Genomic DNA, 14,234 nt, shown 5'->3' on the forward strand with positions numbered 1-14,234 from the left:
AACTGAACAGGAAACACGCAAAATACAGCAACTTTGATTGTAAATGATTGAAATGATCTGAATCATACAGAAAGTGCATTTATAGCACAGATCAGTGGACAAATATTTATTTTAGCATTAGTCATGATGGCAGGTGAGGATGATGACAGTGATGGTAACCAAAGAAGAAGACAGAAAAGTAGAAGTGAGAGTAAAGTAAATAAATAACTATATTTACAAGGCACATGAATATAATTTAACTGTAAAGTGTAGAGTACAAACGTGCTGTAGACTGTCAGGCTGTGTTAATGTAATAAAAGCATCAGGTTCCTTCATTAACCACTGAAGCAGCTGAGACTGAGCGTGTCATGGTGGATCATATGAAGGTTATGTTCATTAAAACAAACAGATGAGGTTAAAGTTCAGCTCACATGACCCCAGCCCGTTTTGTTAAATAAAACCTGTTCTCAGCTCATTAAACTGAGACGGTGGTGGTGAGGAACCAGGAGCTGCTCTCAGGTGGAGGTGTGCGGCTCTGAAAAGAGCCTTTGTGTATCTGGTGTGTGGGTTTACTTGGAGCAGGTTTACTTGGAGCTGGTGTACTTGGTCACGGCCTTTGTTCCCTCGGACACGGCGTGCTTGGCCAGCTCACCGGGCAGCAGGAGGCGGACGGCGGTCTGGATCTCCCTGGAGGTGATGGTGGATCTCTTGTTGTACTGAGCCAGGCGGGAGGCCTCACCGGCGATGCGTTCAAAGATGTCGCTGACAAAGGAGTTCATGATCAGCATGGCCTTGGAGGAGATCCCGGTGTCGGGGTGGACCTGCTTTAGGACCTTGTAGACGTAGATGGCGTAGCTCTCCCTCCTGGTCTTCCTCTTCTTCTTGCCGGTCTTGGTGGCTTTAGACACGGCTTTCTTTGAGCCTTTCTTCGGGGCCCTGACAGTCTCAGGCATGGTTCCTTAGCTGGTTCTACTGAAGCTAATAGCTAATGATGTAGACCGTGTCTGCGCGGCTTTTATCTGTATTCATTATGCAAATGTCAATGTGCTGCCGCTCGCATCGCATTGGCTACTTTTTTAAGTGAAGGCTGCGCATGCGTCTCACAACTGTAAACTTAACTTCCGTTTTTAAACGTTGATTCAGCTGCTCAGACACCGTGAATGAAGCAGATCTATTTTCTTATTCTTGTCCTGTGAAAGGACAGACTGTCCCTCCCTCTGCTCTGAGCGGGACAATGAGCCAAAACCAAACATGTCCTGAGAAGGAACTGCATCTATTGGAGTCATCAGTATGAGCGTCAGAGGCCGGAGATTATTATTATTAATAATAATATCCGTTATGATTATCAGACTCATGATCGATGCAACATGATGTCATTTAAACATCCAGTGTCTAAAATCCTCCTGACGGCGGTGTCAGACTCAGGTGTGGCGGACTCTCTGTACCGTCACTGGCTCCTCACCCAGGCTTCATGACGGTTCAGGATAAAATGACTGTTAATGCACTAATCAGTTTATAAAAGGTTAAAATGTAATAAAGGGAAACTCGCTCTGCTAGAGGAGGTGGGCGGCTCTTAAAAGAGCCTTTGTTGATGTTGAGTCTCGGTGGATGTGGACCGGGTTTAACCTCCGAAGCCGTACAGAGTGCGGCCCTGTCTCTTCAGGGCGTAGACCACGTCCATGGCGGTGACCGTCTTCCTCTTAGCGTGCTCGGTGTAGGTGACGGCGTCACGGATCACGTTCTCCAGGAAAGACTTTGAGCACTCCGCGAGTCTCCTCGTAGATGAGACCGGAGATACGCTTGACTCCGCCACGGCGAGCCAGACGGCGGATAGCGGGCTTAGTGATTCCCTGGATGTTATCACGGAGAACTTTACGGTGACGCTTAGCGCCTGCCTTTACCGAGTCCTTTCCCTCCTTTTCCTCTGCCGCTCATTTCGTCAGTAACGGTTTAAGGTCTACTAACAGCACGCCGCCGCCCAGTGTTAAACCGTGTCTGCGGACGTAATAGAAGCCCGTGTGTCGCGGGGCGGAGCCACAGTCAGCCTGTCTGTAAACTAGTTTTTCTATGGTTTTGTGGAGTTTAGTCACTTCAGCGTTTATGTTCATATTAAACCTGATGAGAATCAGCCTGGTGACCTGGAACATGATGTTTCAGTAGTTCAGTCTTTTGAACCGTGTCTCAGCGGTGGAGCTGGTTTATACGGAGCTCTCAACCCGGAAGACTAACGTTTCCCTACAGACGTTCAACAGTGTATTTTAAATTCATAATAGTTTGGCGGAACTCGCTCTGTAGTCGAAGTGTGTGGCTCTTAAAAGAGCCGTTGTGTTGTTGAAGCCGGTCTCGGGTGTTTACTTGCTTGGCGGGCTTCTCGGTCTTCTTGGGCAGCAGGACAGCCTGAATGTTGGGCAGTACGCCGCCCTGAGCGATGGTGACTCCGCCCAGCAGCTTGTTGAGCTCCTCGTCGTTGCGGACAGCCAGCTGCAGATGGCGGGGAATGATCCTGGTCTTCTTGTTGTCGCGGGCGGCGTTTCCTGCCAGCTCCAGGATCTCAGCGGTCAGGTACTCCAGCACTGCTGCCAGATACACCGGAGCTCCGGCACCGACACGCTCAGCGTAGTTCCCCTTCCTCAGCAGCCTATGAACACGACCCACCGGGAACTGAAGACCGGCACGAGAAGAGCGGGTCTTCGCCTTAGCTCTGGTCTTACCGGCGCCTTTTCCACGTCCAGACATTTTCTCTTTTCTCTTCTTGTCTATGAAACAAGTTAGAACATACTGCTCAGTGTCTCAAACCGGCTTTATAAAGTCACGCTGCTGCTCGCTCATTGGTCAGAGTGAGCGGTACTACAATCGTCCAATCAGAAACGAGAAGGCCTTTTAGCGTCATCTTGTAGGCAGATCCTCAATCCCTCATTATGGTTAAAAAAAATTCTTTAGTGACAGTGATGATTCTGATATAATATCATATTATTAAAATTATATTAATACAATATCATAATATTTGTGACAAATCATAGTACTCCGATGTTTTATTTAGTTTGAAAGAATTCATGCATCATAGTAAGATTTTAAATATTTACCTGTTTTACAATAAAAAAATAATAAATATCATAAAACGTCCATAAAACAGAAACCTGATAATCACAGAGCTGTCACTTTATTTCACAAACTCAGTTTAAATAAAGAGGTGATAAATTCATCAATCTATAAACAGATTAAATGCTGAAATAAATAAAAGCTCAAATGGATAGATGGTAAATAATAATAAATAATTCAAAGTTGTTCAATTAGATAATGCATTTGTTTAATTACAGGAAAACGGATTATATTTATCTAGAAATTAATATATTTATTTCAGCATTTATTTATATAGTAATAATAGACCATCACATTTTACAATAATTAAGACGTAAACAGAGATTTGAATTCTTAAATAGAAGTTTGTAGAAGGATACATGAAGTAGAAACAGCTGTACAGTGTTAAATATGGATAATAATATATTTATTTACACTGGATCACACACAAAGTACGTTCACAAAAAACAAACAAACAAGCAAACAAACAAAAACAACAATAACTATAAATCTGAGCAGATGCACACAAACCATTAAAATATTAAAAACAAAGTGACTTGATGGATAAAAACCCTCCACTGGACCCACGTCACTACAACAGGCCGAAACAGTAGATTTGTTGGGGACTATTTTCAACGGCGGATGAATCCACATTTGATGCTGAAGGGAAACTGCAGAGATTGTGACACTTCATTATTAAAATGAACGCAATGACATTCAGCGAAAATCTTATTCTCTGTTATCAGTTTCATGAGAGTCCAGGACAGGGTTAGCCTAGCTTAGCCCAAAGACTGGAGGCAGAGGGAAACTGTTAGCCTAGCTTAGCCCAAAGACTGGAGGCAGAGGGAAACTGTTAGCCTAGCTTAGAACAAAGACTGGAGGCAGAGGGAAACTGTTAGCCTAGCTTAGAACAAAGACTGGAGGCAGAGGGAAACTGTTAGCCTAGCTTAGCACAAAGACTGGAGGCAGAAGGAAACTGTTAGCCTAGCTCCGTCAGAAGAGAAAACATCGTCTGATTCATGTTTCGATCCATCAGCAGGTTGGTTTTTATTTATTTTAGAGTTTTACACTAATGAAGCTACAGAACGTAACACACACACCTGACGTTACAACAGGAAGTCACTGGTGAAGTCGCACAGATTTTCACAATAAGTTCAGAGAATAAAAAGCAGCAGCTGCAGTTCCTCTGGCGTCTACCAGATGCTGCTGTGATCAAACTGTGTTGAAGTGAATGTGTTGAAGTGGTGTAGTTTCTACAAAATAAGAGTCCTCTCTGATCACTGAGGGGAACCTTTCACAATAAAAGCGTTAGTATGATCACTAAGCTTCTTTTGCTGTCAGACTGAGGGGAACCTTTCACAATAAGAGTTTTTTTATGATCACTGAAACTCTTCTCAGGTCCTCTGTAAGTTCATTTCAGTTAACTTGAACTTTATAAACTTATTTCAGGAGAGTTTTACTCTACTCTTCTTCTGCACTTTATCATCATAAACAAATAAATACAAAAAACAGAAGAAAGAAGACATGCAATATTTGTTTGCACAAACGATCAAGCTAACATTTAGCTCGCAAGCTAACGTCATTTAACTGATGCTGCTGTTTAACGTTTGTTAGCTTGTTAGCTCAATCGCTAACAAGCAGCAATAGTTTGAGGATAGTAAAATAATGTTTACAATCAACTTTCAAACTAACTTTACATTTCTACTTGTTTGTATTAAACTTTCGTTTTTATTTCTGGACTAATTTTACAAATTTATTTCATGAGAACTTTTGCTCCATTTTTTTAACAAAAGAAAAAAACACCTGAAGATAATTTTACTTTTAAATTCCCATATTAAATTGATAATTATACTTTTACAGTTAAGTTTCCTGTTAACTGTTTGAGTGTTTTGTCTGTTTATGTGGTTTTTCATAATAGTTTAAATTCATTTTAATAAATTTTAGGAACTTATTTCAGGATCGCTTTAATAATTACGACAGGAAATTACATTACAAAATATATTTTAAAAAAATGTTTATAGTATATGTAAGATAATTTTACTATCAGTATTTTAATGAGGTTCATTGTGATATTTTTTCCAATAACTTTAAACAAACTGAAACTGATTTCAGGAGATTTTAACAGAGATTTTAAACATTATTCAGTTTAGTTCTTAACGACGTGTTTTGATGATTTATTGTTGAATTCACATTAAACTTGTTGTTTGTGGTTTAGTTGTGTGTAGTTTAACTGTTTGACCAGAGGAGGTAAAATCTTCATAGAAGCGTCTTTAAACTGATCAGACAGCTGATCCAGGTGGGCTGCTCCGCCATGTTTCTCAGGTGTGTCGTTAAGGTGGGACCAGTCGTTACCTCCTGTCAGGTGCAGTCGTCACACCTGAGCGGTCCGAGCGTCCGGTGATGTCAGCAGTGACACCTGAGGCGGCAGGTGTGTTGGTCTCCACCTTCCTGCTCCATCACAGTTTAGACGGCAGCGCTCCTCCTCCTCCTCCTCCTCCTCCTCTTCACTCCTCCTCTCTGTTCACGCTCTGACCGTTCATCACTGTCCCAGCATCCTTAGCGAGCGGGGACACTGGGCCTGACCGTCCTCGTCCCACCGACCCGGGGAGGAGGTCCCGGTCTGAGGAGGAGGGCCAGGGCGGGGGGCGGAGCCTGGAGGCGACGCAGCGCGGGCTGGGGCTGATGGAGGACAGCGTCTGCTGGCTGCCGTTCAGGAAGGAGGAGGTGTTGGAGCCCTGCTGGCTGCGGTAGTTGTAGTACGCCTGCCAGCCCTGACGCTTCCTCTTCCAGCGGCACCGCAGGATCCGGATGAAGGCCTGAGGACAGAGACCAGGTCAGACCAGAAACACCTCCACCTGTCCAACAGGGAGCAGTGGGGGGGGGGGCGTACCTGTTTGAACTCGCGGCTGTAGCAGGGGTAGATGATGGGGTTCAGGCAGCTGTTGAAGTATCCCAACCAGAAGATGACTTTGAAGCAGGTTTCAGGAGGACGGAGGCTGCTGTTGAACGAACCTGGACACAAACAACAAACAACAAACAAACAAACATCATATAAACATGTAAACAACTGTCTGTGTTCAGCTGCAGGTCAGACTCTCACCACCAGAGGGCAGAGTTCACCACATCAGCTGATCACAGGGTCCTCTCCTCCTCCTCTCCTCCTCCTCCTCCTCTCCTCTCCTCCCCCTCCTCCTCCTCTCCTCCTCTCCTCCTCCTCTCCTCTCCTCCTCCTCTCCTCTCCTCCTCCTCTCCTCTCCTCCTCTCTTCCTCCTCCTCCTCCTCCTCTCCTCCTCCTCTCCTCTCTCTCCTCTCCTCCTCCTCTCCTCTCCTCCCCTCCTCTCCTCTCCTCCTCCTCTCCTCTCCTCCTCCTCCTCCCCTCCTCCTCTCTCTCCTCTCCTCCTCCTCCTCTCCTCTCCTCTCCTCTCCTCCTCTCCTCTCCTCCTCCTCTCCTCCTCCTCCTCCTCCTCTCCTCATAGAGGTGTGAGGTGAGGCAGGTGATCTTCAGTGTGTCTGGGTTTTTGGTGGTTTCCAGAGGATTTATCTGGATCTATGTGGATCCTGGTGGATCCTGGAGGATTATGTGGATCAGGTTTTGGTGTTCTTCAGATAACCCTGTCCTCTGAGCAGACATGGACTTGTAAGGCGTCCTCCTCTGTCTCTGACTATATATGAAGAGCCATCATGAGAAGAACATGTGACGCCTTCCCATCATGCATCAGTGTAACAGACCTCCATGTTTGGTGAAGTTAAACACAGATGAATTAAAGGACAACAGGTGTTGTGTGTGTAAATGACCTGAACTGATCACATGATTGATCAGAGATCATAGATCGTCTCCTTCTACACTTTAAACTTTATCCTCTGATATTTAACACACTCATTGCTCTGTCACTGTATTTTCCTTCATGATGATAATTCTGTCTTTTCTCTGACATCGATGAACAGAAACAACAAAGATCACTGAAACTGTTTTATGTGACAAAGATAAAAGTTTTTAAAGTTTGAAAAGTCATAGCTGATGATTTAACCCTGACATGTTGATCATCCCTGACTATAAAACCCTGATCCAGCATCTCGTATGGACACAGTGAGTCCAGCTTTCTGTTATTGTTGGTCATGACTGTTAGAGCTGTGAGTGTCTTTAATCCAGCTCAGAGAATAAACTCAGTCAGCATCAAGTCTAAACAAGTCTGTAAAAGGTGGAGGGTCGGGTGGAGGAGGTTCAGTCCTCTGCTGATTCACCGAGGACGCAGTGCAGATCATGACTCAGCAGTTCATTAAACCACAGAGTGACGTCAGGACTGAGGACGTCCAGCTCAGACTGCAGAGGATATCTGTGGACCAGGTCTGTCCTGAGGGGGGCGCTGCAGGGAACATCGTTAGGTTCTAAAGGGTTCATCCTCTGGGGAGCAGGAATCAGATCAGCATCTGAGAGTGAACCCGGACTAGAAACACATCCAGGAGACGAGTGTTTTTTCTTCCTAACACAGATCACATGACAGTACTGATGGGTCATATGATCAGATTGTGACCAATCGGGGAAGGACACATCATGACTGATAAGAACCAACCAGGAAGTGAACGTAGGAAGTCTCCGCCTTCACAGCTTGAAGAGTTCGGAGCATGGAAGCCAGGCGTAACCTCTGGAAGCTCCCTTAACTTTGAGAGTAATTAAGTTAAGATTCAAACAGGCTTCATTCCTCCTGTTCTTACTGGACATCTAATGAGCTTTAATGTGAGTGATGGAGGATTCCTCAGCCGTCTGAGTTCGTCAAATTAATGTGTATCATCCAGAGTTTCCCTGTTGAGGAAGGACATCAACAAAAGACGGAGTCTTGTGGTGAAAACACTGCAGCTTTGGGAGATGTGAGCTTCAGATAAACCTTTAAATATGACACGCTCCATCAACATCTCCATCTTCAGGCTCCACCTCTGCTGTATTAAAGTAAACCTGGGTCTGAATCCTCTGATCACAGGACTGTTTCTCTGAGCATCAAAGGATCAGTTCGCCCTCGGCCAAAATTAAACCCGTTTATTCTCTCTTATGAAATCTGCTGTGATCCAAAGGTCACCTGTATCCAGAGGGATTGTGGGTAGCGCTTCATTTGGACTCGAACACACCTCGGTATCTGCTAACTCTCAGCCAGGTCTTATGGTTAGATAAATGTTATTATGGTTAGAGCTGGCCTCAGGCAAGATGAAAGACTCCAGGAACCTTTTTAGGAAATCAGGAACTTTGGTTCTTTGGTTCTCAGTCCAGGTGTGGAGGGACCTAAGACACATCGAGATCCGGTCTGGCACTCATTTAAGACCACCTTGTACTTTTTTTATTCGTTTGACAAACGTCCTGGATGATTTGGTTTGTCTGGAACACGCCAAGGGTTAGAGTCTGTACTGGTTCCACTTCTTCTTCTTCTTTTAATTTCTGGCTCAGCACAGGAAGTTCCACAGAAATAAATCATAATACCCAACTGTGATATATAATGATTAAGAACAGTTATTTGCATTTGAACATATGACAGAACAAACAGCCAGAATAAATCAGTCAAACTGATGTGATTCACATTTTCATCAGTGTGGAACTAAACCCTCGTTACTATCTGACTTCAGATGAATGAACAATAGGCAGGTGAAGATCTATATCTGATTGGTTATCCCTTCTCTGATCAACCATGTGATCAGTTGGCTGAAAGAAGGAGGTTGTTACTTTAGACACAGTAGAATGGTCTGATCAATACAGGTCCTGGTTTTAAAAGGTCGATCTAAATGAGATGTTCAGGGTTTGATGTGTGATGATCAGTCCTGTGCTGCGTTCAGGGACCTCCATCAGAGTGTGTGTTTGTATTTTCAGGGGCAGATCTCAGGCTTCCTGTCCAGCTCCACTAATCCGAGTTGACTCAGCTCTAATCTGTGATCAGCGCCTGGCGTCGTTCCACCGTCCATGTTGTGGGAAATCCATCACAGAAAATAAAGAAATAACAACAGTGTTTAACTTCCCGCCCTGTGTTTCAGCTCTGACCTCCTCTCTGTGTCGCGCCGAGTCATTTCTGGGTTTCGTCCGAGAAACTCTGGCAGCTGATTGGCCGGCTGACGTAGGACCTGAAGTATCGCTGCTCAGGCCAAATATTTAAAATATGAAGAAAATAAAAATAACAGTTTTCTGAGTGCAGTTTGTGAAAGGTTTCTGGAAACTGTTTCTCACCATCAGTCACTCTTTAACCCTTCACACAGGGAGATAAAGTATTTGTGATGAAGTTTTCAGACACACTGTTTGTAACAGAAGGAAAAGCCAGATATTTGTTTTCTGAGAGAAACTAAGGTATGTCAGTGATGTGATGTTTCTCCCTGAGCCTCCAGAAACTCTTCACAGCTCCACAGAATAAATGTTACTGAACTCTGGACGAGTAAACGGCGCTCTTCCCTCTGCTGTTTTACTGATGGTGGAGAGATCTGTTGAAGCACCTACAGGACCACTAAAATCCCCCAGAGACCCACAGATCCTTCCTGAAGGACCACCAGGACCTCTTCAAGGACCACTACAACATCCTAGACTCCTGGTATTCAGACCCTGATTCGACTCTCAGACTCGTTTCTGTTGGTCTGATAACCTCAGCTCCTGTTTCAGGTGAGTCCTACCTGCTGAGACAGCTAAATCAGAAACTACTGGTGTTATGGCAAGTTAAAACCGACTGACGGCGCCATCAGCAGCCGGCCAAGAGAGACAATCTGTGCTGTGACCAAGATGGAAACTTTATGTCTGCAGCTTGCTGCTGGTAACTCTGCAGAGGGCTTTTAATTTGAAGTTACAGGAAGTGGTTGAGGTTGATATTACCTCTACCTCCAAATCCTGATGGACCGTCAGAAAATATCTTACCTGTTTGTCTCTTTAACAGCCAAATCAAATTCACAGTGTAAAACTCTGTCAGTACAGATCAGATGTGAGGAGGATTTTCTGGGTGAAAACTCTGGACACGTACCGATGGGCAGGACCAGGAAGAAGGGCAGCCAGCAGAGGATGAACATGCCGACCACCACGCCCAGCGTCTTGGCGGCCTTCTTCTCCCTGGAGAACTTGAGCAGTTTGACAGAGAGCGTGCTGCGTCCGGCTGAGGATCCAGGACAGAGCTCGTGGGCCTGCTGGTTCCTGCAGTGGATCCTCAGGGTGAGCTCGTTGGAGTCCTCCTGACGCTCCTTCATCATGCCGGCCTCCAGGTTCTTGGTGGTGCGTTTGGCCACGATGTAGACCCGGCAGTACATGGCCAGGATGACGGCCAGGGGGATGTAGAAGGAGCCGAGGGAGGAGAAGAGGGTGTAGAAGGGCTCCTCGGTGATCTGACACTTGGTGTCGTCCTGCAGGAAAAACCAGAGGGTGGAGACACTTTATCTGATGATACGACCACAGTCTTCAACAGGTGAACAGACGACACAGAACATCAACAGTTACAGTCATCATCAATCAAAACTGTAACACAACATGATCAGTGACGCAAAGGGACAGAAGCTTTACAGAAACTCTCAGTGGGAATTAACAGTAACTTATACAAACGTAAATACAGAAGTTTTATCAATTCTGTCACTGAACAACAAAAGAACATGAAGACTGAATAAAGTCTCTGTGACACCCTTTCCTTTTAAAAACAACATATGTTATAATGAATGGAAATGTTCAGTCCTACAAAATAATACTACCTCTATTTTTAAACGTAAGTTAACGGCCAGAAAGATTTGAGTTTAAATGTTATTCTGAATTTAGTTACAATCAGGAAAACACTGAGAAACTGGGTCCAGTGACAACAATAACTCAGTAAGTGTGAGGTGACTGAATCGTTACCTCCTGAGGTCTATGAAGAGGTCAGAGGTCGTCACCTGTGTTTATCATAAATATAAAACACAAACACACTGTAAAGACTGTGTTTAATTAGTTTTATACACATACTGACTCACAGGTTTGAAGTTGTTTTTTAATGGTTTATTGTATTTTATTTATGTTTATTTATTTACTTTTACTAATCTTAGTCCACTAACTCCAACCAATTCTGTTGTGTTTGATGATTTGAGTCTGATTCCTCTTCCATCAGTGAGTAGGTTTATATAAAGGACATAAATAATTTACATGGATGTTATTTCTGGAGACGACCTTTAACCGTTTCATCAGTGAAGTCTTCAGTTTCTAATAAAATGAAGAGACAGACGTCTTCTTTCTGTGTTTAATAAAAGACGTGTGGTCTTTAAACAAAACCCTGATCTAATAACTAACACGGTGTAAAGGTCATGGTACAGAGGACTGAACCGGCTCAGGGGTCGTACCTGTGATGGCGGCTGCTTCCAGCCCAGCAGGGGGCCGATGGAGATGACGATGGCAAGGACCCAGACGCCCAGCATGGCGAGCAGCGCCCGCTTCTCCGTGACGATCATCGGGTACTGCAGCGGGTAGCGCACGCCAACGTAGCGGTCAATGGAGATGACGCACAGGGACATGATGGACGCCGTGCAGCACAGGACGTCCACTGCCGCCCAGATGTCGCAGAAGATCCGACCAAAGACCCAGTAATCCAGAACCTGCAGGGACAGGAAGAACCTCAGTCCACCTCCTCTGATCCGGCTCATTCAGGACTTTATCAAAGGTTAATAAACCGTTTTCTAGAGCTCGGTTTTATCTGGGTTGTCAGTCTGAAGAAGTGGTGGTTTCTGACCTCCGTGACCCGAGACTCCGTTAAAATCATACAATTTAACATTATTATTATCAAGTGTACGAACATGTGGAGAACGTTGAAGAGATGATAAACAATTAAAAAGGTTAAAGACAAAACCTGTTAAAGAAGTTCACTGACGACTACAACCATCAGATCTGGATCAGAACTCTGCAGGGATGATGTGTTTCTGTGGTCTGACCCTGAAGTTAGCATTAAATCCAACCTCCAGAAGTAAGAAGCTAATGTTAGGCTATAAACCAACTACACCACGGTCACATGACGTCAACGTCTCCACCACTAAGCTTCCAACTGGTCATTTCATTTAGCTCTGAGCTCTTCTACAAAAGCCTTTCTTCTTAGAAAGTTAGTGAGAGTTTGAAAGAGCGTGAGTAGAAACACAACGAGGCTGTAAAGGTGGACTGGTGAGTAGATGGGTTTTCATGTTAACGTCCCCGACAACCTCTGTAGTCTCATTTAGACACTCGTTAGCAACCGCCTTTTTTAAGACACGTAAAAGCTTCAAACATCAGGAGTGGGGGATTTACTGACCCATTTTATGTCGGAGAATCAAACCTGAAAATGTCTTGAGCTTGTGTTAAAACCACAGACCTTATTTCACACATTTAACCAGAAACACACTGACTCTGGGACGAGGGAACAGGAAGTGCTAACATGCTAACATGCTAACTGACTTCCTGGTTTTACTGACAGATTTCATCTCTGTGGCTGTTTTTTTTCACAATGTTCAATCAGAGTCACCATGACCTTTGACCCTCTAACAGTTATATACATCAGGGTTTTCCCTCCGGTATCAGAATCAGAATCAGACTTTGTTGCCAAGTCAGTTTGCACATACATGGAATTTGTCTTGGTGTATCGGTGCTAACCAACAGTGATAGAAAAAGGAGCAAAAACTATATTTAGAAGGAGCATCAATAAACAAAATTAAAATGTAAAGAGTGTGAATGTTTGATCTGAGACACAGCACAAAGCACAGGACACCACCAAAGAATGAATGTAAAATGTAAATTATATAATTAAACAGTATAATTATGATTCATTGTTTACTGTGTAACGTGTTTAATTTGAAATCAAATAAAACCCAATAATGAATCATCAGTCACACAGTTAACATTAACATTAACAAGCTGAAAGTCTGCGTCTTTCTTTTCTTCTCTTCTTCTCTCACTGATCTTTAATCATGAATTAACTGATCGATAACTGATCGGTAACTGATCGGTAACTGACCTCCAGGGTGGCGGACACCGGCAGCACGGTGGTCCCCAGCAGCAGGTCAGCGATGGCCAGGTTGATGATGAAGTAGTTGGTGGGGATCCGCAGGTGTCGGTTGCAGACCACGGACAGGATCACCAGGATGTTCCCCACGATGGCGAACATGATGAAGGAGGCCAGCACCATGCCCACCGGCACCGCCCGGCTCAGGTCCAGCGGGGCGGCGCCGGAGTGTCCGCGGTGCGAGGAGCCGTCCGAGCGGTTGGAGGAGAAGTTGGAGCCCGACGGCGGGGGCTGCGTCCCGGCATAAAGATCCGCGGAGGAGTCGTTGGTCCACAGACTCATGGTGGCTCCAGAAACAGAAGATGTGACAATAAAGATTAATTCAAAACCACTTTAACGGTTTCGTTAACGATTCACTTTGACTCAGTATAACGCGCAGAAACTGCAGTTAAATGACGGTCTCTGTCGGCTCCTCTCTCCGCTGTCCTCTCGCCTCCACAGCGGCTAAAAAACCCGAGTATTTTCCGGTAAAAAACCGTGAAAAGCCAAAAAGTGATGACGCTCCGGTCCTCGGCGGAGTCCCATGGCTGAGAGCGGCGCTCGCGCTCGCGCTCGGTTTGCGCGGGAGGCGCGCGGAGCAGCAGCAGGTGGAGGTCCGGGTCAGCTCGGTGAGAGCGGACGGTCTGCGGGGCCCGGCCCGGGAGGGGGAGCTCCTCCTCGGGTTAAAGTGCTGATTCAGGAGCGGGTCACAGATCTCCGTGTCCTTTTATGGTCCAAGTGTTTAATGTGGGAAAGTTTCGACTGAAGAGAAAAAAAGAAAAGACGGAGACAGACAGAGACAGAGACCATCTTTCTCTCTCTCTGAGAGACAGACACTGACACGGTACCGAGCACAGGTTGGGCTGTATGGCGGCCAGGAGGTGCCACTACATATAGATATCTAGATTGTTTACTTTTTATTTGTAAAAATATATATATTTACTCAGGTTTCTGTTGTTATTATTATTATTTTCATTTACAGACATTTTTATTTTATCATAATATAATTTTAAAATATTTCTGTTTCTTGTTTGTGGTAATATTAAATTATTATATTTGTATATAGTTTTTATTTCATTTAAATCCTTTAATGAAATTATTATTTTATTTCTTGTCTGTAATCAGTTTACTGTTTATTTCTGTAAATAAAATACTGATAATATATGAGGTTGTTAAAGCTGTAGCTGAATTTTTACAACATTTTATTGT

The 14,234-nt window shown here is 44.5% G+C and overlaps 4 protein-coding genes across 4 annotated transcripts; all 4 read right to left on the reverse strand.

Moving 5' to 3' along the window:
* Nucleotides 1-91: 91 nt before the first annotated feature.
* LOC108873639 (histone H2B 3) lies at nt 92-1,405 on the reverse strand. Its single transcript, XM_018661940.2, has one exon. The coding sequence runs from the start codon at nt 930-932 to the stop codon at nt 564-566; it is 369 nt and encodes a 122-aa protein (XP_018517456.1). The 5' UTR covers nt 933-1,405; the 3' UTR covers nt 92-563.
* Nucleotides 1,406-1,542: 137 nt separating this feature from the next.
* On the reverse strand, nt 1,543-1,914 carry LOC108873640 (histone H4-like). Its single transcript, XM_018661941.2, is given in 3 exon segments — nt 1,543-1,729; nt 1,731-1,871; nt 1,873-1,914. Coding segments are annotated over 3 exon segments (312 nt in total). The 3' UTR covers nt 1,543-1,600.
* On the reverse strand, nt 1,543-2,766 carry LOC108873634 (histone H2A). The gene has a single exon (XM_018661936.2). The coding sequence runs from the start codon at nt 2,713-2,715 to the stop codon at nt 2,215-2,217; it is 501 nt and encodes a 166-aa protein (XP_018517452.1). The 5' UTR covers nt 2,716-2,766; the 3' UTR covers nt 1,543-2,214.
* Nucleotides 2,767-3,467: 701 nt separating this feature from the next.
* LOC108873610 (alpha-1A adrenergic receptor-like) lies at nt 3,468-13,834 on the reverse strand. Its single transcript, XM_018661900.2, has 5 exons — nt 12,999-13,834; nt 11,365-11,616; nt 10,035-10,407; nt 5,948-6,069; nt 3,468-5,873 (listed from the first exon to the last, which is right to left on the reverse strand). Exons 1-5 carry the CDS (start codon nt 13,326-13,328, stop codon nt 5,562-5,564), a joined length of 1,389 nt encoding a protein of 462 aa, XP_018517416.1. The 5' UTR covers nt 13,329-13,834; the 3' UTR covers nt 3,468-5,561.
* Between the last annotated feature and the right edge of the window lie 400 nt (nt 13,835-14,234).

This window comes from Lates calcarifer, unplaced genomic scaffold (genome assembly GCF_001640805.2).
Source record: "Lates calcarifer isolate ASB-BC8 unplaced genomic scaffold, TLL_Latcal_v3 _unitig_5086_quiver_549, whole genome shotgun sequence".
Lineage (NCBI taxonomy): Eukaryota > Metazoa > Chordata > Actinopteri > Centropomidae > Lates > Lates calcarifer.

Bases quoted from the DNA above. Each gene is read 5' to 3' on its own strand.
- LOC108873610 (XM_018661900.2), bottom strand. From the start codon at position 13,328: ATGAGTCTGTGGACCAACGACTCCTCCGCGGATCTTTATGCCGGGACG. The intron at 11,617-12,998 runs GTCAGTTACCGA...CTGTCCCTGCAG, and splicing joins CGGTGTCCGCCACCCTGGAG to GTTCTGGATTACTGGGTCTT. The intron at 6,070-10,034 runs GTACGTGTCCAG...GTTTGTGTCCAG, and splicing joins CTTCCTGGTCCTGCCCATCG to GTTCGTTCAACAGCAGCCTC.
- LOC108873639 (XM_018661940.2), bottom strand. From the start codon at position 932: ATGCCTGAGACTGTCAGGGCCCCGAAGAAAGGCTCAAAGAAAGCCGTG.
- LOC108873634 (XM_018661936.2), bottom strand. From the start codon at position 2,715: ATGTCTGGACGTGGAAAAGGCGCCGGTAAGACCAGAGCTAAGGCGAAG.